We start from the raw sequence: 23,892 nt of genomic DNA on the forward strand, positions 1-23,892 counted from the left end.
TAGTGGAGGCCGCTGGGTAAACGTTTGCTCTCAAGCTGTAAAATAGACCACGGACATTCACACAAACAGTGAAGGCAACAGGAGAACAAAAGAGTAAGAAAGAAGCTTTGATTCATACGGCAACAAAGATCATTTCCACTGGGACCCATTACTTCATAAACAAACAAACAAAAAACGAATGAAATGATCATAAAAATTTAAGTAAAACAGAATCCAGATAAATGCCCAAAACTATAAATTCACTGACTCCTCAGTAAAGTGACAACACTAAGAGAGAATACAGAGTATTGTCATTTTACATGAATCTGTGTGTGATTTAAGAAAACACAAACACTGAATAAATAAAATAGTATTTTTTTCTTTCTGTACAAAAAGAGAAATTACTAATAATTGTCATGGTATAATACTTAAAATAATAGTTTAATTTACAGACAGTGTCTGTAATTTTACAGAATTTTGTATATAAATAAAAAAACAACAACAGAAAACTACTGTAAAGAATGGGAGTTATTATTCACACTGTTTCCAACTTGCAAATGTTCATATTATTGTTTTTATCCTTGCGAGCCGCTCCGTCTGTAAAGCAACTTCTGTTGTTTTTAATTTATGTATAGTTTGCTTTATAATATATTTTTATTTTTTGTTGTCACTTGTCACTTTGTGTAATGCTGCTGCTGCACTATAATTTCCCAGCTTGGGATAAATAAAGTATATCTATCTATCTATCTATCTATCTATCTATCTATCTATCTATCTATCTATCTATCTATCTATCTATCTATCTATCTATCTATCTATCTACATGTGCTATATAAATAAAATTGACTTGACTTGACATTAGAAAAGCAAAACTTATTTTTTAAACTTAATAATGATCAGAATTGTTGCTCCACTTGTGATGAACTCTTCAAAGTCCTGCAGTGATGAAGAGTGAAACAAAGAGAGAGCGCCCTCTGTGAGTCAATCCTGAAACTGCACCATGATACAGATTTAAACTTCAACTGAAACTCTATAAATAAACGCATCACACCTGTGTGCGCCGTGCATTTCAAGTGTGACATTTGCAGTCCAGCCTGACATCAATGTGGAGTCTGAAAGAACTCTTTTATACTCTGAGACAAAGAGACAACATAACCTGAATTTACTAAATAAATAATAATTTTAGTCTTTCTTTAGTTTATTCTGGGATAAATAATGATCGAAACTTCAAATATCTGTCTGCTGTCGGTTTTCTTGCTGTGCTCTGATTTGGCAATGTGCGGCATGAGTGTCCCATGCAGAGAGAGAGAGAGAGAGAGAGAGAGAGAGCATGAGTGTCCCATGCAGAGAGAGAGAGAGAGAGAGAGAGAGAGAGCATTCCTCTGCAGCTCCAGGGTGATGAAGAGGTTAAGCCAGCCCCTCTTCTCTGCGCTCTCTCTGCTGCAGCTTTATATCACTCCCGCGTTGCCACCTCCAGCAGCTCCAAACTTTTACGCAGCGCAGCTCAGCTCAGACATGGACTCATCCAAACTTTGACTCCCAGCTCTTCTTCCTCCCGCTGAGGTCCCACATGAGAAGCAGCGGCCGCATGGAGATCTAATTTTTCTTTTTCTGTTTTCTGGCTTCAGTCTGTGGAGGTTGTTGTTGTTTTGCTGCTCCCTTTGGTTTTGGTTTTTAATGGTCTGCTCATGCGTCGGGAATGCCATGGCCACTCCGAGCGCACAGCAGCAGCACCAGGATTATTTCAGATCGGTGAGCAGCGAGTCCACCACCTACATGATGGTCCCGGCCGGCGCCCCGAACGGGACGAGGCGCCGGGAAGCGCCGTCCAAGATGTGGTTGGCGATGGTGGTGATAGTGGTGGTGGTGTTGCAGATTGCCTCCACCACGGGGCTCTTTCTCTACCTGAACATGTCCATATCGCAGGTAAGAGCTGGCCAACACTCACTTTAAAAGCTATTGCGCATTACTTTGCGCCACATGTGGGAAGTCTGTGCAGAAATGTGCACAGTGTGAAGCTTCGCTGTATCTGCTGGGTTATTCAAAGCTGCAGCAGCAACAGAAATATTAAAGGTTTATATTTTCAGTTTTTTAAAAGAGTTGGAGTCAAACTTTGCGTTATTTCTGGAGAATGCGTAACTTCGCCCCCGCTTCTGTCTCGCCTTTGGAAAACAAGCGCACTGGCTGAACAATGCAAACCCCAAATTTACCAAGCAAGTCAAGGCACAAGTCTGTCTGCCTGTCCCGGCAGCTTTCACCGAGCTTCACGGTTTAAATGGCGTGACTAAAAGGAACATGTTGTCGCCGTTTGTGGGGACGCGGGCTTGAGGTTAAACATGCGCACAGGCGGTGTCACTGGTGGTGGCGCTGGGCTTTGTTTGATCCGCTTTAATCCCCCTGATGATCACATCTGATGTAAGGAATGTGTCAGCTACATCAGTCTGTCTTAAATCATCTGCGGAGGGTTTGATCCTCGCAGTCAGCAGAGCTGCTGTCACTGTTGGTGAAAGTGAAAACTAATCTTTGTTATTACCCTGCAGCACATACACATGGATCTGTTAAACTGACTGACTCTTGAGGTTCCTCATTTGGCTCATGGACTTGTAGAAGATGTGAGACTTTCTAAAAGCCAATCACACACAAAGGGTTCATAGATGTGGAGCGGTCTTGGAGTGATGGGCTGCCACGTAGCAGCAGCAGCGCCCGTGTGAACCGGGTCAACTCCTGATACAGGCTGTGGTCACCTCACAGCTCCATTACTGCAGCAGAACGTAGCAATCAACCCAGAAGGTTCTCATCGAGCTCCACTGGACACCGAGTAGTCTCCGGGTTCTCGTCTGTTGTTCCCCATTGGTGGAACCGTCTTACCAGTTCCTACCAGATCAGGGGCGTCCATCTCTACCTTCAAAAACCTCCTGAAGACCTCCAGCTCTTCAGAGAGGACCTCCTGTCCAACACTACCAACAACTGGACATGATGAACACATCCTTGTTGCACTGTACCTCGATTGTAATGTGCATGAGCTGGCACCTCTTGAGTTACCGGTCCACGATCCGTACTGAGGTCCAAGCTGGACTTCTACCGTCCACCCTCCACTGAGCTGCTGCCGCCTCATGAAAAGAGGACGACATGCAGGTTTTTAATATGTGGCCAACAGAGAGAGGTGTTCCATGCGGCTTCATGGGAACTTTATCTATTGGTCTTTTTGAAAGATGAAGTGTGTGAAGCTCAGCAAGAGGCCGGTTTAGACTGTGACGCCTCTCTGTGAGCCAGAGGGAAGAGTTCACGCCTGTAACAAGGTGAGAAACCTCTCTGGAGGTTCACCGTACGAACCAAGGCGATGACCTACAGAGGTGTGCGTTTGTTAAAAACCTTTGAATCCAGGAACAGCGCTGTAATCGCTCTGACACGCACACACTGGGACTGCGAGGTGACGTGGAAACAAAAAAAACTGTTAATTTTCCAACATCTCCTCTTGAAAATAAGCAAGAACGGATGTTTTCTTTGCGCCTTTTGATTCGAAACAGGTGAAACTATTCACAAGACTTTTAGCCGCTGCCTTTTATCCGAAGTGACGCACGGTAAAGTGGGCCGTACGTTTATTCGAGAGGATCGAATCTGGGATTCGTTGGTGAGCCCGCGTAGATGAAATGTAACACAGGTTATGAAGTTTTGGTTTTTTATGTTGAGGTGAGGAAATCCTCGCCTTAAACGGCTAAACGCAGCACGATGGAGTCTTTTTCTACGCTAACGAGTCACGTCTGTCTGTCAAAAACTGGATTTCGCACTGCTTTGTGGTGTTGAGCAATAGCGGGGTAACATCTGGCTTAGAGAGCGACCAGTTTTCAGCCTTTTGTAGCAGTCAGAGAGACAAATTTGTGCAGGAAAGGTGAGAAATATTGTGTTTTCGTGTCAGGAGTCCTTGTACTTTTCTTGTATTTTTACCAAATTTTGGTACATTTAGTCCTTGTACTTTTCTTGTATTTTTACCAAATTTTGGTACATTTAATCTTCATGGCCTCCTCGTTCTCTGAGGAAAATAATATAAAGGCAAATATATGAGAGTTTTCTTCCAGTTGACTCGCTGGCATGAAAGCAACAGTCCTATATCAGCACTCGAATGTCTTCATAGACTGTGCTGATTAGATAGTGAGGAGATATAGACGGGTTAATTTACAAGTTCAAGTTTCAAAGTTTCTCATCTGACACGTTGGGGATAGTTTGGAGAAGATACTGGACAGAGAGGAAAATGAAAAACACAGAGCAATGCATCTCGCACGCGGGGAATCCCCCGGTTCTCATGCGAAGGCCAGCTATTTTTAATCTGGAAACAGGCCCGTCTTTGAATGCGCGCACACACGCTGGAGTTACACCCCAATGCCAGCCTGGGTAAGACAAAAGACACTTTGGAAAACAATGAGCGGCGCACAATGAGGAACGCACCAGCGTCGCCTCAGCGCTGCGGCATTCAGGACACAAACAAACACATGGAAACACAGGAGCGCTCGGCTGTATGAGCATTATGAGTTTGAAATGGACGAGCATATGAGGCAGAAATAAGCTGAGTCACAGTTTGTAATATTAATGATCAATGTCCAATTATTTCCATTTACTTATTGTTCCAAGTAAGAACGGAAACAGAATTGGCAACTTTTCTGATAACTGATTAATTATTTGAGTAATTTTTTAATCAAAAACTCAAAACTTTCTTTCATCCCATTCTTCTAAATTGAAGGATTTGCTCCTTTTATCCATTTTATGTTATAATAAAACAAACATTCTTGGGGTTTTGGGAACTCTTTTCTTCTTTTTTCCCACCAAATTAATTAAATATGAACCAAAGAAACACTCAGTAGATTAACTGCCACATAAATTTAATTTTTTGCATCTTTTATAGGAAAACAAGCTGAAAAAATAATTATTTCTAGTTTCGCCCATGTCGAAAACTGTTACCAACAACGTGTGGGATCCTCCGGCGCCTTCGCAGTCGAGACTTTCCGATCCCGAGTTGATACGTGTTCAAGAACATGTCTAAGATTAGAAATTACACTTCAGTTCATCGGGGATTTGGTGCTTTTGAGCGTTTGTTTTTGAAGTAATGGTTTGTTATATCAGGACGCATCTCTTTCTAATAATTAATATGATATGTTTAATGTACGATTTAATATGCTGTATTTATAGCTCACTGCTTATCCAAAGGTACATCTTATAATAACCCCAACACTGAATCAGATCTGCTCTTTGCACATTAAATAACTGTGATCAAGCATGTTAAACATCCTTTAATGTATTTCTTAAGCTCTTTAAATTTTAATATCTTTGTGGTTCATCCAGTTTCAGCATTAAAACTTGATTAAATTTCACATGTTTTATGACTTCCCCTGGGTTATATATGCGTACATAGATGTGTAACAGTTACAGTATTTTATTAAAACTATAATCCGTGTGAGTCTTTTATGAGTCGGTGTGTGGCGTGTCTGCACACGTGACTGTCGGAGATTTTAAGTTCTCGTGTCATTTGTGTTGATTTGTGTGAAATTTAGGGGGTTTTCTGTGAGTGTGTGTGTGATTGGCATTCCATTCCTTGCAACTCATTGGTCCACTTTATTATTGTTTGGGTTCACTGATAGGCTCTGAGTCACCCTTACATGCAACAATACACCCGGTGTGTGTGTGTGTGTGTGGTCTGATTCACACAGAAGAAGTTTGAGCTTTAAAGTTGATGTTTGTTAGGGTGTGTGTAGATGTGTGTGTGTGTGTGTGTGTGGTCTGCTTAGTCCCCCTCAAAAAATGCCAACTTTTGTCTTTTCACTTGTCTTTCGCTTTTTGTGTGTGTGTGTCTTATCTGTGTTTGTGCGATTTAAGTGTGTGTTTTTGTGTGTCTTTTATCTGTGTGATGACAAGATGACCTTCGGGGGCGTAGACAGAAAGAAAATCCTGAAAAATATTGACGTTTTTCTGACAAACAAAGGAATTATTTTGGGTTTTCGGTTTTGAATTGGGTTGGATTAGGTGTTACAGTTCGGCTACAGTCAGTTAACACTTAAAGTTACAAGACTTTGAAGTAGGTCGGGTAATCAGGGCCATATTCGAGGCCTTTATAACACGTCTTTAAATTTGTAAGTTTACTGTCAACAGGACTCAACTGACATGGATCATTTGTGCAGTTTTTCAGTAGAAACTGGTACATCTGCAAGCAGTCTGCTGCAGTTTTCTATAGGTAGAGCTGCAGTCAATCAATAGACAATTAATCTGCAACCATTGGGTAATCCAATTTCAGTCAAAATCGTTGGTTCCAGATTGCTAAATGTGAAAAATTTATTCCTTTGTGGTACATGATCAGAAACAGAATATCTTTGGGTTTTGGACAAAACATTTGAAGACGTTTCTTCATTAATCAAACAAGTGGCAGACTCATTTCTAATCAAATTGATGGTTATTTGGAGCCATAGATAGTGGTGCACATGGCGACTGTTTGGCAACTCAACTCTGTTGTTTAGGTTACCGAAGTTTTAAATATCCATTCTCCCTCCAGATTCCACCGATAGTTTGTTTAAAAAAACTCCAGGTAGCATCACATATCTACTCTATCTGTACGTCTAACAGTCGAAACAACACAAAACATTGTGATTTAAATGATTTCATAGCTGAGAGAAGAAAAAGAATCCGTACATATGCCAATAGTGCTTGTTTTTTTGTGGGATTTTCCTTAAATGTGGAGATAGAGAAGTCTTGCCACGATCATTTCTGTTTGAGATCCCTTCATCCAATTGTCGATTGACCACGCCATGGGTTTTATGGATTTTCTGACCAGTGTCAGTGGTCTGTAGTGTTTAGTGTCGACTCAGTTCACTTGGCACCTCACCCAAGGTGATACCAAACAAAACTACCAGAGCCGCAGACAGTCCGACAGTTGTTGACCCAAGTCCTTGGATAAACTTCCACCAAGAGCTGCTGTGCAGGAATTCTTTCCAAATTTGGAGCAGAAAAGGAGGTGGAGGACGCCCGGCATTTTTACGAGCTCCTCAACGAATCTTCCAATTAGCCACCACGTGGACCAACCACATGCCCTGACCAACTTCAACCACCAAAACGAGCCTGCCGGGTGGCATTCTGTGCCCTTTTGCGACATTTACCAGTATTTACTAGTATTTCTTTTCTTCTTGTTACATAAAGAACTCAAATTTTGACAACTGAAAACCAAAAAAGGCTGAGTTGAGCCGTTCAACGCAATGGGTCGACTGACTGGCTGCATACAAAATAGCGTTGGTAGGCTGTTGAAATCAGTCATCACAGACGGTTTGTCAGTCTAGCCGCCCTGTGTGGCCTCAGCTGTTGTTCCCAAGACATTTCTGACACAACCTATAGCGGCGTACAGAACAGTACAGTTGTTCCATGACTGCATACGTCTGCTGTATATTTACACCAGAGCTTCACACCGGATCGGGTTTTATTGGTGAAGGTCGAGTTACCATTGGAGAATCAATGAACGGGTTGTTTTGGGGTGAACATGCAACATGTGTGCTTTACAGTGGGCAAGTGTGTGTTCTGACGTTTGACACTGCCGCACACACACACACACACACACAAACAAAAACACACATAGGTGAACACACACAGACACACGTTCGTCATCGGTAACTAATTTGAAGTCAAATTGAATCCATCGCTCCAAATGTTTTGATTTAATTCAGAGCTACTAATATAAACCTCCCACACCAAGTCCACTGCCAAAATACACATCTCTCTCTCTCTCTCTATCACACCTTCCTTCTGCCTCTCTCTCTCTCTTTTACCCCTGCAGTCTCTGTGTGTTATGGTTCAAGTCCACGTCGGAGAATCGAGTTACAGTCAGTTTTAGGGCTCGAGGGGGGGAACGAATTTTTCAGAAGTGACACAAGCAGTTTTTTTTTTTTTTTCTTCCAACCCTTTTCTTTTATGAGGTAGAAGTTTAGAAATGAAGTGATTCTTTGGCAGTGGATACATGAGTGTGTGTGTGTGTGTGTGAGTGCATCCAAACAGGCCTTGGGCTCATCTCCAATATGGGTGTAACACACACAAAAAAAAGAACAAGAGAGAAAACAAGAGGCTTCAATGTGCAACACGCACATGGTTGATGGAAGAAGATATATTTGGCCTTGCTTTTCGACTCGTGTCTTCAGGAGTAAATGAAGATGACAAGGCCAGAATTACGTCAGCGGGGTAATCTCTTGAAGGTTTGCACGGTGCCCTTTTTCTGTCAAGAACGTGATGAAAACAAGCTTCCTGATTTGATTTCTTGTTAAGCCAAAAAAACAAAACAGAAAAAAGAAGCTCTCTTTCACTTGATTGGCCAGATTATGTCCACAGAAGTGCTCGCACATGTATCGCTGAGACTTGTATTTGCACAGACCTGCATGCGTGCGTGCTCTGTGTTTTCGTGGCCAGGTCATTTGGATGGAGATGAAAAGGAAAGCGAAGGATCACAGGGGAAGAGGAGAAAGTGGGTATGAGTTGAAAGAGATAAAGGTGAAGGGAGACGACGACGATGATGATACACGGACATAAAAGAGATTTTAGCATCGCCAAATATTCACAAATCCTTCGACTTACTGTTAACAAAGCTTATCTTTTATGCTACAACAAGAAAGTCCTGTGCAGCCGTGACGACCTCAGAAAACAGATGAAACAGATATGTAAAGACTTAGAGAGCATAATGGGTGCCCTTCAGTCTTTTCTGCTTTCTCTGAACCCCGGTTACATTGCCTGCTTACCCAGCTCCTGTTCTGGCACGACACCGGCTCTGCATCCAGTCAGCACTCCCCTGCGACCCTGGCCTGAAAACTTCTTCTTACCAGTGGTTCCAAAACGCCTCTGGTCCAAACACTACTAACAACATTTTCTCCATTCTCTCCAAAATCAGTGAAATAGTTGGTTGTGTGATGCCCAAAAAACCCAATTTTATTACAGAAAATACATCCGGTTGTGTTCTGAATATCAGGTTCTGGTTCCTGTTGTGTGTTTGAACCTCTCTTCCTGTTCATACCTGCTGATAACAGAAAGGCACTGCAAAGAAAAACTCTCCACCGCAGCCGTCACCCACTGCAGTACGACGAATGAGGGATCACGTATTTAGCAGTTAAGCTGTTATCAAACATGTCACGTGTCCTCACCACAAAGAGAGACAAAGTGTCTCAAAAGACACATCGATCGTTGGAAATGAGGAAAGAGAGCGGCAGAACAAGACGAACAGAACAGGAGTCTATACATTTCTGATATATGGTGTTTATATACAGACCCACCACCCACACACACACACACACACACACACACACACACACACACACACGTCCTTGGTTTAACAGCTTGACACGTGAAAACAGGATATTTGCGTTCCAATGTTGGAATGCTCATTAGGACGTGGCTACAGCTGTGTGTGTGTGTGTGTGTGTGTGTGTGTGTGTGTGTGTGTGTGCCAACAGCTGGTGCTGTGTGTTATCACTTTGTTTGCCCAGTCAACATGGCTATAAAGTGCTGATAAATGCTGTTCATATGATCTGGTGAGGGAATAAAACTCTTAAATAATAAACCTCTGCTGCATCTAGTGACTGATATCAGCTAAGTGTTCTATACACCTGGTAACAATATAATGTTTTCAGTTTGTGTATCTCTGGAGTCAGCTGGAACTGATAACACACCAGTAATTTGACGTTCTGTATACTCAATTATTTCTGATCTAAAAGGAAATTATCCTTTATTATCTTTTATTTTTCAGAAATGGAGCGACAACTAATGATTTCTCAGTCGATACATTGTCAGAGAATTGTGAAAAAAAGTCTTATTTTGTCCGACAGCAATCCAAAACTGAAAGATGCTTCATTTACTGCTAGAGAAAGTTCAAAAACTGCAGATACTAAAGCTAAAACACATTTCTGCATAAAAAATCTCTGAATTGATTACTTACATTGTTCATTTTTATCCTCTGTTGATCAACTAAACAATTAATCAAGTGCTCTAGTGAGAAAGTTGAGGTTCAAAAATTACAATGATTGATTAAAACACATGAAAATGAGGAAATAAAACAAACAAGAACACAGAAATATGTATTCAGTTAGCACGAGCAGTGATGGCCACCATGGCTGAACATCCAATAAAAAGAGCTTCCAAGCAACCAAGGAAAACATGCAAACATGTTCGATATTTGCCAGCTCTTACAACAATGCACCAGTCCAACAACTTGTAATTAGATGAATTAAATGTGGTATAATACCTCCTCCAACCATCAGTCCAGTCTTTAAGTACTTGAAACTGGACACGGTGGTGTTGTAGGCTTTTTTAGTGATGCGATGGAGCCAACGGGTTGTTCCCCTATAAAGTCTGAAAATCCCCCCCAAAAAACGATGCCTGCTCCAGAAACTATTTTACAATTTATAGAGTTACTCGGAAACAGATGGTTAAAGATGTAATGTACATAAATTTGAGACTGGAAGCTCACCTCCGTGTTGACCTCCTACGACGAAACGTCCTTTCCTCTCGTCTATCCATCTTCCCTCATTTCCGATCTCCACTGTAAGGGCACCATATGGCTCCCATCATTTGGAAACAAAATCCCTCCCAAACTTTCTATACATGTATCATATCAAAGGGACGGAGCGGAAAAGAAGCTGCTTTGCCCCGTTGGAACATGTCCAATGGAACCACGGCTAAACCTTGAGTTTGGTGGGGGGTGACATAAGAAGGAAAATGGGGTGAAATGGAGATATTTGAAGAGGAAAGTATAGAAAACGGGCTTTTCCAAAGCAGCTATGTGTTCTTAACATGCCTTACAAGCATCCTGGATGACTAAAAGCAATGTAAAGATTTTAGACAGAAGTAACCGATGGCAGATATTATACCAAGTGTCTTCAAATGTGACAATTTTCTTTCCAGAAGAAGAAACATCATTGGATTCTATTGAAATTCCTTCATGTTTAGCATCTCCAAGGCAACGCATACACACTCAGGATCCTATTCAACACTAGAGAAAGTAAACTAAACATGCACTTCCCACACATCCTGTAAAACTTGGAATCGCCTGAGTGCAGCACTCTAGGAACGAGAAACAGTTGCCTTGAGAAAATGTCTTATCGCAAAGTCCCTGAATTAATTTCTCTCTAACTGTTCCCACTAGTAAGTTGGTGAACAGATCATTTGGCTCGTCCTGGACCCAAAAATGACAAACTTACAGATTCCAACCAGTTTTCTGATTCTTTCTGTATTGTGAAAGCAAATTGGACCTCTTGGAAATGTTGGACTGTAAGTACAAAACAATGACATCACATTTGGTTCAAAAGCTGTGATGGTTATTTTTTAACTATTTCCGATGCTATGTGGACCAAACTATTAACCAATTAACAGAGGAACAAAATTCTGCAGATTAATCACTAATGGGAATACAGTCATTGATGGTTGCAGATCACCACAACAAGTTTAAATCTTGGAAAGTCAAATGAAACCTCTACTGCATGCAATATGATTGGCTGATATCCAGAATTTGCTAATGAGGTTCATTAAATTGGCAAACCAGCTCGTATGTTCAACCAACAGACAGTTTAAAACATGGACATCGTATCAGTGACGTCACTCAAAGGTTTCTAAAGAGCTGTTTTGTGAAGCTTAGATTGGCAGCACCTACCAATCAAAGCGTCCACACTCTTAATCCTGCATAACTTTAAGCCTTAATATAATGTGAACAGGTGAGTTGTATATAAATTCACCCTCAGTACAGTTGTCATGAACGGGGAAATTAGCTACAGAGACCAAAACTGTTTTTTGTACCAGGCTGTAAACATGTTTATTTCTGCTGTGAAACATGGGGACTTATGGAGACTGACTCACTTCTGGAGCCAGCCTCAAGTGGACGTTTGAGAAACTGCAGTTTTTTCCATTTCCACATTGGCCACTTAGTCCACCTCCTATATGTACCATAGGTGTGTACATTATATCTGATTGTGTGTGTTGATCAACCAGTGGTTGATTGGATGGAAAGTACTCAGTTAGTGTTACATGAGCTAACCCTGGGAATGGGCAGAAATCTGTGTCCTGGCACAAAGAGGAAGGCTTGTTAGTGTCAGCCGAAAATCCGTCTACTCCAGTGTTTTCCTGTCTTGAACACACACACACACTCTTGTTCTCTGTCTGATATCAGCATTGTGACTCGGTAACAAGACTCTCCCGTCCCTCCATCAGCTCTCATTTCTGTACCAATTAAACAACCCGTGAACTCTTTCTTAGCCGATGTCTGATCTCAAATAATCTTTTCTATCTTTCCGCCCACTCATGTTCCACTTCCACAACAGTTGTCTCCTGCGTAAACCTTAGTGTTGGCGGTCACTTGGTCTTTCATGACTCACTGACTGTGAAGAACACTGTGGTTTTGGCTTTTAATGAAAGCCCATCGTAAACCATCATCATTGCTTTTGTAGATGAAGAACAGCAAAGACATTATCACTGATGTTCCACTTCCTCAGCTTCATCCCGAGCTCCAGAATAAAGCTAATTTTTGGCTTAGTGTCTCACAACCTAACACTAGCTCATTAGCAGCTCGTGAGATCTCAGGTCATCCATGAATCAATGAATGAGCCGCTGAGCGTGGATTTGGCTTCGTCTGCCGCTGCTGAATGGAAAACCTTATTAAGAAAAGCTCTGGGGAAAGGGCTGAAATCATGAATCTGTCAGACAGGCAATCACTTTTAAATAATGTTGTCGTTTTTTGGTTGTAGTTTTGTCTGCTAAAAGTTGGAGGTGAGCTTAAGAGAGCAGATGTTGGCTCAACTGCTCGATTATGGCAGCGTAACAGTTATTTTAGCTGTCTAGGAAATTAACCTTTGGATGAACGGATCATGAAATTGATTGTGTTTACATCTGCATTAGAGCAAGATATCGTTTTATAAGATGTCAAAGCTTGGCTCTTGTCTGTTTTAATATCTTAGATGCCTGGAATTCAGCGTCTTAATTCAAGGCTCTGTTGTCTCTTGCAAGGATCTAAATCAAATACACTGAGACTCTCTAAAGAAATGCTGACATACCATAAGTACAAAAAAGCATAAATTTCCAGAAATAGCTCCCTGGATGTCTTGGACTCTCTCGTAAAGGAGATAGAAATCTTGCATGAATGTTGTGAAAATGTGTCTAGGATTGTGTTTCTCTGCTGATCTCACAGTTTTGCTGCTTCCAAAATATTATCATAACGAAGGACCATCGAGATTGTGACTGGGACGGTTTATTTTAGACTGAAACCACAAAGGCTGAATTTTAATTTCTTATCATTTCATGTTTTTGTCTCGAAAATTTCAATGTTTGTGCAGAAATATCAAGACAAAAAGATCCCTCTTGTATAAATGCTTACACCAGCATGCTTAACAAAGTTAACATCACAATATTTAGCAGGTTTTCACACAGGTTTTTTATGTATTTGACTGGGGAACATGAATGTCTGTACACAATTTTATGGCAATCCATCTGATGTCTCATTCTGGACCAAAGTCCATTGCCATCCAAAATTTCAGTGTTCCTCAAAACATTCAATGAAATGACACAAAGGCCTTTTTAAAATCTGAGAGCACATTTCCGTAACCCTGAGCTTAAATCACAACCGTGACCTTCTCATATGAAGGAAGGAGTTTAGTTGTCAGTAAGAGCTAGAATAGTTTTACTTTCCTGCTTTAGATTCTCGGAAAGGTGAAGGTATTTGGAAATAACATAATAGTAGTAAAGAATCCCATCAGTTTAGATCCCAAACAGGTTCTCTGGCCTTTAACAGTTGGCAAACGCGTTAGCTGGCAAGCGGAGGCGGCATGCAACGCTTCCCATGAGATGTTCAAGATGTTTCTCAACACGCTCCTCAAATGCATGGTGATGGCTTCAACTGAAGGTTGAAATTTGAGCACATTAACAAACAGCAGCCGCAGAGACGGCCGTTAGCAGTGTCATGCTGGTGTGGTTTTACTTGCAATTCATGCAGTGAATGTGGTTTTACCAAATAAGACAAAACTGATCCAAGTCATGACTGAAATGGGAAACACATTGCAAATAAAAATTTAAATTCTGATGGAAACCTGCAGGATCCATTCTTGAGAGAACTTTCCATCATCAGGAAATGCTAACGAATGCTGAACCAACTGCACACATGCTGAACTCTTAATTACGCATTTACCGACCTTAATGTGTTGTGTACTGCATCGATTCGTTGTAACACAAGTAAGCACATCAAAGCTAAGTAGACATTTTAACATTCCTGCCCTACCAGAGTCATTAAACCTGTTTGTGTGCTGTTATCAGGATTTAAAGCACACGTCTCAGTCAGCAATCTTCCTATGGGGCCTCTTATCAATCACAGTATTAGTAGTGACCGCTCATGATAACCTTTGACCTTGACATCAAGGAAAGAAAATAGTAATAATAATAATAAGCAGAGAGTCTGGTTGAAGATAAACTAGAGATAAAGTTCACATGTGTTTATTGTAAGTGTTATTTCCTAATATTGGCACGCTTGATAAAATGTACCTTTCCTTCTATTAAGACTTCAATTATCTGAGAAAATTTGGTAAAGAAAAGCAGATAAAGGTCTACAAAGTCATAACTGAACAACCAATGATGATAGAAATCCTTCAACACCAATGTTTCAGTAGGTGACCAGGTAGTCCATGTGCTCCATGTATCCACGTGCTACAGGGGCCAGGGTTTGATTCTGGTCTAGGCCCTTTGCTGCATTTAGAGGCAGAAGTCTTACATATGACAAGATATTGCAAGGAAGCACACACATAGACACAAAGGACTTGTGCTTCGTCTGAGAAAGGGTAGCGAGAACATTCCCAGAAGTCAACAGTGTGTTTATTGTGGTAGCTGCTGGTGACAACATCGAGTATTCATCTTCCAGAACGGTAGCTTCACTGGCAGACACACAAGAATTTATTACAGGAGTTACGGGCACGTCCACCTCAGTTTAAATCTGTAGTTTTTAAGAAAAGACGAAAGAATATCATTTTCCATGTTCAGCATTATATAAAAAGAAAGTGCTGTGGTTTGCGTTTGGGTTTTTCCCCTTCTTGTTCAGCCATATTTCTAACAATAACCTTTTAAATACTCCACCTTACCTAATCTAAATAACCTTTTCAACCATTCAAAGTGCCCACTTTCCTTGTTTCTTCATTCTTGTGGGGACCCCACCAGAGAAAACACAGATCAGCTACAGCTATTTGTACCAGTACAATAACACTTGTGAAGACTCCTACTGAGTCAGACTTACCCACACACACACACACACACACACATAAAAAAAAACACATTCACACACTTGCCCACCCATGCTGGATCTGCCCACCCACAGACACTCAAATAGCCCTACAGCTGCCTGCTGACCCAAACTTTGCTTCATTTATCAACTTCATTGTGCGTTCTTTGGTCGAGCATTTATCATTTTCCCGAATGCAATCCATATCGCAGTTATGGAGACATCATCATCTTGAATGCAAGCTGTAGCAGACATGCAAAGCTAAAACCAGCTGTTTAACCTGTCAGAACTATGGCAGAACTGAGGCTTCTTCGGGGTTAAAAGTATAGACCAGGACTACAGATTGTATCCAGCTGTCTAATTTAGATTGGTTGTCACGTAGCAACCAGTAGGCTCATTTTCAATTGCATCCCAATTTGGGGTTGGCATAGATACCCACGTCTAGACAGATTACATCAACAAATGCAGCTTTCTGTTGTCTGAATTTGGCCGACACAACAGATGTTTGTTTTGTGCTCCTCGGTATCCCACAATCCCTCATGTGCCAGTCAAATTGTTTGGAGGGTTGACAAGAATGTCATCAGTCATTGGTTAATATTTAACATGGGCTCGGCAAAGAACACCGTCCAAGAACGCCGTTGTTTGTTCTTGATATTAGCTTGGACGTTGTTATTTCTGATAAGTTTCCGTCGTGTGTTTAGGTTACATCTTATAAGCTGTCTACCAGCTGGCATTAAAATGTTGGTCTCCATTTGATGTGAACTTGCTGGTGATAAACTTGGAAATGATTCATTTCTCTTTCTTTTGAATCTCTTTCATCAAGTAACTCAGCCGCCCCCGGGCGTTTCCGTCGGTATGTGTGCACAGGTGACTGAGACGAACTGGAAAGTCCTGACCTCCTCTTGCTCTTCTCTCATTCTCCCTCGTCTTCTTTTTCTTTCCCCGTTCTGACAAGAAGCAGAAACTTAACCCTTCGACGAGAGGAAGAGCTTACGGTGACTCTAAATTCCTCAATGCCACTAACTTTAGATAACACAGACTCCCATAAACAGAGTTACAGTAAACCCTGAGAGTCCGTCTTTATCACAACTAATCTTAACTGCTCTTTTTTTTTTTTTACCTAAACACTCACATTCTCAATTGTTTAAAGGAACAACGAAGTTAAAGAGAAAGAAAGAAACAAGCAGAATATCAGCAGGCAGGTCCACCCTGCTTTTGTATGTCTTTAAACTTTATTTAAACTGGATGGAGTCCAAAACAGCAAAATTGACAAAGAGAGGTCACACGCAAAGGCTGGGAGTGGTTTTCTGCCGTCTTGCTGTGGGGTTGTGTACACTATCACGAACACTCTGCGCTTGCAAATGGGAATGCGAGCTTGTGCGATCGTGCATACGCGAGCAAGAAGGTGCGTGCATGGTAGATTTGCATGGTAGCCCGCAGGTAAAACAATAACCCATAAACACGCAAACACACCTGCCAGTATTGTCATCAACGCCTCTAAACAGAAGCTTCTTCTGGATTGATTTTAACATAGATTGGGTGAGAAATAAAGCATGTGCAGACCATATGTTCTGATGTGTTGGAGAAGCACTGCTACTTGTAGCTCATTATCAAATACTTTCATATGTGCAGAACCTCGTTTTGAAGACTTCATTGGCAAACATTGTACGTCAAACTCTTCAGACTTAAATCGTGTTTCTAGGTTTTTCCTGCCATGGAAAAGATTGTCCAGCATCCTTACAAGCGTATTTTCTTAGTTTGGATTTGATTGTCAGGTAGTATCAGTCTTTTCTGCACCTCTTTCCCAACATCTACAAGTTAAAACAACTCACCCAACGAGGGTTTTATTTTTCATGCCGCAGCTGCAGCTGTTGCTTAAATGGAAACCTTGATTGTTTGAATCAATCTTTCTTCCTTGTACCATGCATGTACTCGAGTTGTGGTCTCTGCGCCACACTTCGGTTTTTCTCGTGTGACGTGAATGTGATTAAAATCACGGTTCCCTCCTCGTTTTGAGATTACCTTTTAAAGCTGCAATCAGAGCGGCCATCGGTTAAATACACGCTCATTAATGTGAACAGAGCCCAAATCAAAGCGAGGCAGGAGTTAGAGTGAGGTCACTGTGAGAGAAAAGCAGTCCTGGATCAGTGAAATTTTAATAGCGGAGTAGGGATTTCCGGCAGAACTTCACCTACTTCCAAAGCAGCACAGAGGAGGGGAAAAACAAGTTTATTGTCAGACCAATGCACTTTGGCTTACGGCTTTTATCAGGATCAAGGCCACAAGCCAAAACGCGTTTGGTCTCACAATAAAGTCGTTCTTTTATTCTACAAGTGATGATGGAGTTACGACCTCATCAGAAAGGAAACTGCAATCAAGTAGAAATCAGTCAGATACTGAGTGATTTAACTTTAAGCAGTAATGATGAAAGAAATCTGACACACATCTTTTAAAATTGAACTTATCATGCATAAATCATGATGATTTCTTTATTGCACTCTGGGAGCGAGGGTCAACGAAATGTCTAAAATGTTGTGTGAATGATCAATAATTCACTTTTATTCAACTCATCAGAGGACGCTGTTTTTTGACCTTGACAAAGCTGACTCATCTCTATATTTTAAAAAAAGGCACCTGCTGCCGTTATCTGGGGAAATTTACAAAGACCAAACATACATTCCCTGATGACTGGCACTTTCAAGGAAAGACAAGTGAGCCATTGAGAAGAAAGAGGTAGAGTTCGGAAGTTGAGGATCAGTTTAACTTTAAGCCTGGGCCGGGAATTGCTCATGTTTCATGTGCACTTTTATTCAAGTGTGAATGTTTCGACTTTCTATAACCTTCACAAAATTATTTAAAGAGACTCAACAGTTCCCACCATGAGGACGCACTTGGTGACGGTGGCAAGGAAAAGCTTTTAGCAGAAACTTTGAAGAAACCAGCTGGATCGGCCTATTTTTAGATTTTAAATGTCACAAGCGATCAATAGTGAGTTGAACCCACAACATACATACACTGCCATTAGTTTGTTTGATAGACATTTTTTTCATTTAATGTCTTCACTTAAAAGATCTTAGTCTATTGTTTTGTTGCAAACTGAAGCAAACTGAAGCTGGCGTATGAGGCAAGGCCAGTACGAATGTGGTTGCATGAACCAGTGTTAAAAACAGCGGTTTTCTGTTCCCCAACCCTCTAATGATCGTGCCTTTGGCTCGGATTTTCAAAATACTCCCCTGAAAGCTGTTCTGTATGAGGTCTGGCAGCCCCTTTTTTTGTAAGGGAGAGACAAAAACTTGGCCCGCACCGTGAAGTGAAGTAGAAACTCATCCACTGTTCATGATCGAAGTAGCCTTTGTTCTTTTGCTGGTCAGAAATAATAAAAAAATAAAAAAAAACTCCTTGTATTGTGCCCAGACTGATTGCTCTTTACCGTGAATGATTGCCGAGAAAGCTGTTGGTCATTAAACAAATGGCGTGGATGAATCAGCTTCAAAAAATAAATCAGTTTTTGAACCATGTTGGCCGTCTGCCAGATACGCCGAAGCCCCGAGGGGGTGATAAACTGGGAAAGACTCACATAGGCTGCACACCGACCTGCACACATTTACGTTAACCACCATAACAAATCACGGATATAAACCCATGCATGCTCACTTCAAATCAAGTATATAAACGCGCACATGGGTCGGCAAATAAAATCTTAAATCGACACATTCTCACCCTCGCGCACACGTACCGCACCTAATTACCAGAAGCTTGTACGTTCATGCAAACACACAAGACTCCTGGTTTAGGTGACGCGCTGTTCATTTTTAATGATTGCTTTGGGCCAGTTTTCACAATAGAGAGTCAGAGTGCAAATGTCTGAGTGCACACAGACCTGCCAAAGTCTCATCTTTAACAGTCGACTAGTTGTTGCGTAAGGTTGTAAATCACCAGCACACCCACCTCATAATAAATACAATGTACCAGTGTTTATGACTTTATAAGACGTTCACTAAATCAGCTCGGCGTAAAGTTTCTTAACTCAAACCTTGGTTTGTATTTTAAAAGGTGTGAAAAGGGGCCATAGTGTTAAAATGGTGCACGCATACCGGACTGTTATTTACTCGTTAGCTGCCGGATTCCACCGGGGCGAGGCTGCGCCCTGTACGTAGCATATTTACTCATTGTACAAGCACATGAACCGAGAAAAAGAATGACCAAACATGAGCAAGTTAACAAAGTCCGGTGTGCAAAATGCTTATGAAACGCTCCTGGTGGTAGAGAAAGGGCGAAAACAACGTCACGATTGTGCCGTGTCCGGTATGGTCCCGGCATAAGAACTCAGAATTGCGAGTACATTTTTTGTCAAGACATCTAAACTTGTTTTAGCTCCTTTGATTAAAGCTGGGTATTATTTAAAAAACGACACCATTACATACCATCAGATGACGTGTGTAGTACAACCATACTTTTAAAAGATATGGTGGCATTTCGTCACGGTTAACCACCTACATCATTTCCGTCAAATCAGACTTCACAGGACTTTATGTAGCTGCTAAAGAATTGAGAACTGTGAAAAGAAAACACACAGATAGTATTTTTTTCTTGATCTGGGTATAATATGGATCAAATGAATGTATCATTTCCAGAAGTTTCGTTATGACTTGTCACGACATTTCCTTAAAGATATCGCGTACCCAGTCCTCGGGATGACCCTTCTTTTCTTACTCTTTGCCTGTGTTCCTGTTATTCCTTCTTTCTGCCTGAAGACACGTCTACGATTGTCAAAAGTATTGATACTTCGGTACTTTTTAGTGTTTAAAACAATACGATACTGTCATTTGATAGCGGATAAAGTTCCGTAGAATCAGATTTTCGATGCAAAGTTGCACGGATGCAATAGTAGTAATAAAGTTAATAACTCAACTATTTGTCTATTTGTTCTGTTTGCCACGGTATCTTAAGACATTTGGAGTTTCGAGCTTTGGGTCAAACTTCACACATCACACATTAACCCAACACATACACAGCCTTGTGTATATCTCTGCCAGCTCCCGCTTACAGTAAGCCACGTTACACAGCAGGGTGTAACTCAACATGATGAAGCTGGCTCCACCGTGTTCAAGCTCAGCATGTTTTATTTCACTTCAGGACTTGTGTATGTCCGTGCCTCTGTGTTTGGGTGAAGTTATTTATGTGGAGTGCCATTGCAAGCGAGGTCTCAGCTGTTATTTCACCCCCCCGCTCACTCTCACTCTGTCTTGTCTGTTTCATCACAATGTGGAGAAAGTATACTGAAATACAGCCAACTCTGTTCGCCGTTCATCCCCCCTCAACACACACATACACACACACATGATCCAGACCTCTGGCCTGCTGGATTTGAGTTACGTGGCCACCTTCTCCTCTTCCTAATCTCTTCAAATGAGAGTTTTGGACTGCCAAGGAACTCCCAGACCAGCACACACACACACACACACACACACACACACACACACACTAAATTGTAGCCGGGTTTCCAAGTGGCCCTCTGAGATATTCTTTTCAGGGTTTGGTGTCCAGCGAGGTCCAGCCAAACACACACACACACACACACACACACACACACTATCACTCTATTGTACCTACACACTGAGCGACAGGCCACACACACACACACGTAATACATATGTACACGCACGCACACACACACACATACAGTCGCACAGGGAGGGAACAGTGAAGCATTGTTCGGTGCTTCCTGAGAGAGCCGACATCGGGATCACAGGAGCTCTGTCAGCCCCGGACCCTTCCTCTCTCTCTCACTCTCGAGCCCAGTCATCCAGTTCAGTATGGAGAGCCATGAGAGACCACATGTCTTTTAGCTAAGAAGGGATTAAAAAAAGAAAAAAAGAGAAAAGGCACATTAATCACTCAGACTTGTGCATGTGTGTGTGTGTGTGTATAGACCATCCGGGACCATCCCAGTTTAGCTCCGGTAGAGTTTAGGTTCAAAGCCCTAAAATAACACTCTGACAGTTTAAGAAAGCTTCTGCGGTTTCATCACAAAACGATGTGGCAAGAAAAGATGCAGATTTGCAAGATGTAAATGCTGAGTCAGAGCTAAAACCCGAACTCTACTTCTTTTTTTGATATAGAGAGGAAATATCTTTTTGTTTTTTAAAAAGTGTTAAATACTGTCACAATACAAGAAGTAGTAAAAATCCTGTTACGGCCATATCTCAGGGTATGAAAAGCAGTAAAACCAGATTTTAAGGTTAATAAACAAAAGTTTTTTATTAAATGAAAGTTCAGATTGTTTTAAAACAAAAGGAGGTGAGGCAAAAGGGAACTAAGGGCGAGCGAGTGCTGTTAAACGAACAAACAAGTATAACAAAAAGAGAACTCTAACAGAGCCTATGATATCTAACTAGAAAACCTAAACGAGAAAGAAAAACCTCACTATTTAATAACCAAAAACACATAAAAAACAGCACTCCTGAACTAAAGGGTCTAACAGAAATCTTCTCAGGTGCAATCAGTCACTAAAGATCTAAACTAATCCCTGCCCAGTCCCAGACGAAATCCTCACCGTTTCCAAACTCGATTTTTGTAAGACAAAACGAGGCGAGCTCATAGCCATAATACAAAAATCAAGCCGCCACGATGCTCTGGCGACTGCTGCTTAAATGCCCAGGCTGGGGCAATTGGGCCCAGCGGATTGGCCGGCCAGGAGAGGATGCGGAGGATGTCGCAGCCAATCCCAATCCCCCTCAGCTTCCGGATTGGCGCCATCAGGACCACACCCTCTTAGTGGGGATCCAACCCCTTACCAGCCACCGCAGACCTGAATTTACACACGGGAAAGACACCACACACACATATGCGCCGGGGCGAACAACAACAAATCCATATAGAAGATATGAAGGGGGTTGTGACCAAACATCTGTCACTGAAGGTCATTTTCACGGACGCTCTCTTTCACCCATTCATCTCACATCTGAGCCAGAATCATACATACGCATTGAATCTAGTTTAACAACGCAACAGAGAGTTACATCAGATCTTGTGTGTTGCTGAATGTTTTTAGCATGTGTTAGCCTGAGTTTGGCTTCTGAAAGGGCCCGACGGACTCATTGCCTAAGAGCCCAGGGGGAAAGACAAGACATAGATTTCAACTCAGTGAGAATATATATACGCCACTCGGGGGGGGAAAGTTACAGGGACGACAATTTTAAGAGTTGCTTGCCAAAAAGGAAAAATGCCTTTTGCCAGGAATGTTGTATCGAAAGAAAAATAGTGCAGATTATGGTGGTAAGATCACGATTCCTCTCAAGACCTTTGTTTGGAAATGAAAAGTAATGAATCAAACCTTTGACAGAAGTCGCTTTCTATTGAACAGCTGGAGCTGACCTGCTGTCAGCGTATTGATTTGTTAATGTTGAATCATCAGGGTGGAGCTGGTTTTCTAAAATCATGGCTAATGGGGTCAGTTTTGCAACGCGCGGATATGAAGTGGAGTCTTGGCAAAGAGAAACTGCTATCAAGGGGAAGAGCGAGGGGGGGTATCCTTTTAAACTCATGTCCAAAACCTGTGGAGCAGTTCCAGTTGCATGCTCCTACGGCATGGTAATGATGTAGAGGCCGAGTCCCCCCACATCTCTGGAGGCCTGCATGTCTCTGCTGGCCTACAGAATCTCTCACATGGAAAATGTGAGCTGTCAGCTTTCCAATGGTTTTCCCCCCAAAAAAAGAAGCAAAAACACAATGAAGATCTAATTTGAGCCTCTTTGGGCCTCCAAAAAGAAGCAAAAGTTATTGCTGTGATGCAAATAAATAACAGGGCAATGTAACAGAGTCATGTGAGAGGAATGAAGAGCTCACTTTTAAGCCGACGGAGCTGCAGAATTTGGCTCGCAAGGGGTTTTTAGAAGGATCAGAAAAAAAAAAAAATAGATGAAAAATTAAGGAAAAGATCCTGCAGAGAGACCAACCTTTGAAGGCTTGGCTCCGCCGTGGTGCTGACTTCAAGTTACAGCCAGACAGCAGACTGTTCGATGTGGAGGGGAGCCATTACATTATTACTGAACACAGAAACAACAACTGAGCACGTTTTTAAAATGACCGTACGTCAGTGTTGACAAAAAACGTGTTCGATTTGATTAAAATCAAACTGAGGCTGGATTGGATGGCGACCTACAATTATTGGACGGATTGGCGTTAAATTTGGTGCGCATGTCCATGAATACTAGAGGATGAATCCCAGTGATTTTGCTGATCTGAAATTCCTCAACAAATGTTGAATGGATTGGCGTCAAAATTTGGTACCAACCGACACCTCTGATCGTCAATGGACGACCCAGTTGGGAAACAACCAAGAAACGACACGTTGGGTTTTGATTGGCGACTTGGCGCTCCCTCTGTTGATCATCGCAAACTATGTATACAAAAGCAGCCGCTTCTCTTCTAACAAGAGCATATGAGGAGATGCTGTTGGGTTTTTAAGCAGGATTTCTTTTTGGCAGGACCAATCAGGGATGTTTGATACAGTTTTCACATCACAGTTTAGGAAACAATCCGCAATGGAAAACCAATAAGAAAACAAGTAGAGTTGAGTCATATGTGGTGGAAATGTGGCTTTAGCTTGCGAGGCAAAGACATCGGACGCGGTAAAACGTTGAATTTGTTTAAAATCAGCA

At 41.7% G+C, this 23,892-nt stretch overlaps 1 protein-coding gene across 1 annotated transcript in view; it reads left to right on the forward strand.

The window, feature by feature from the left end:
* Positions 1-1,374: 1,374 nt before the first annotated feature.
* Positions 1,375-23,892, forward strand: part of tnfsf10l (TNF superfamily member 10, like) — a 50,991-nt gene continuing 28,473 nt past the window's right edge. Inside the window, exon 1 of the mRNA XM_019265693.2 lies at positions 1,375-1,905. Within this exon, the coding sequence (XP_019121238.1) occupies positions 1,657-1,905 (249 nt within the window). The 5' untranslated portion in view covers positions 1,375-1,656. The remainder of the gene's footprint in view (positions 1,906-23,892) is intronic.

Source organism: Larimichthys crocea, chromosome XIV, assembly GCF_000972845.2.
Source record: "Larimichthys crocea isolate SSNF chromosome XIV, L_crocea_2.0, whole genome shotgun sequence".
NCBI lineage: Eukaryota > Metazoa > Chordata > Actinopteri > Sciaenidae > Larimichthys > Larimichthys crocea.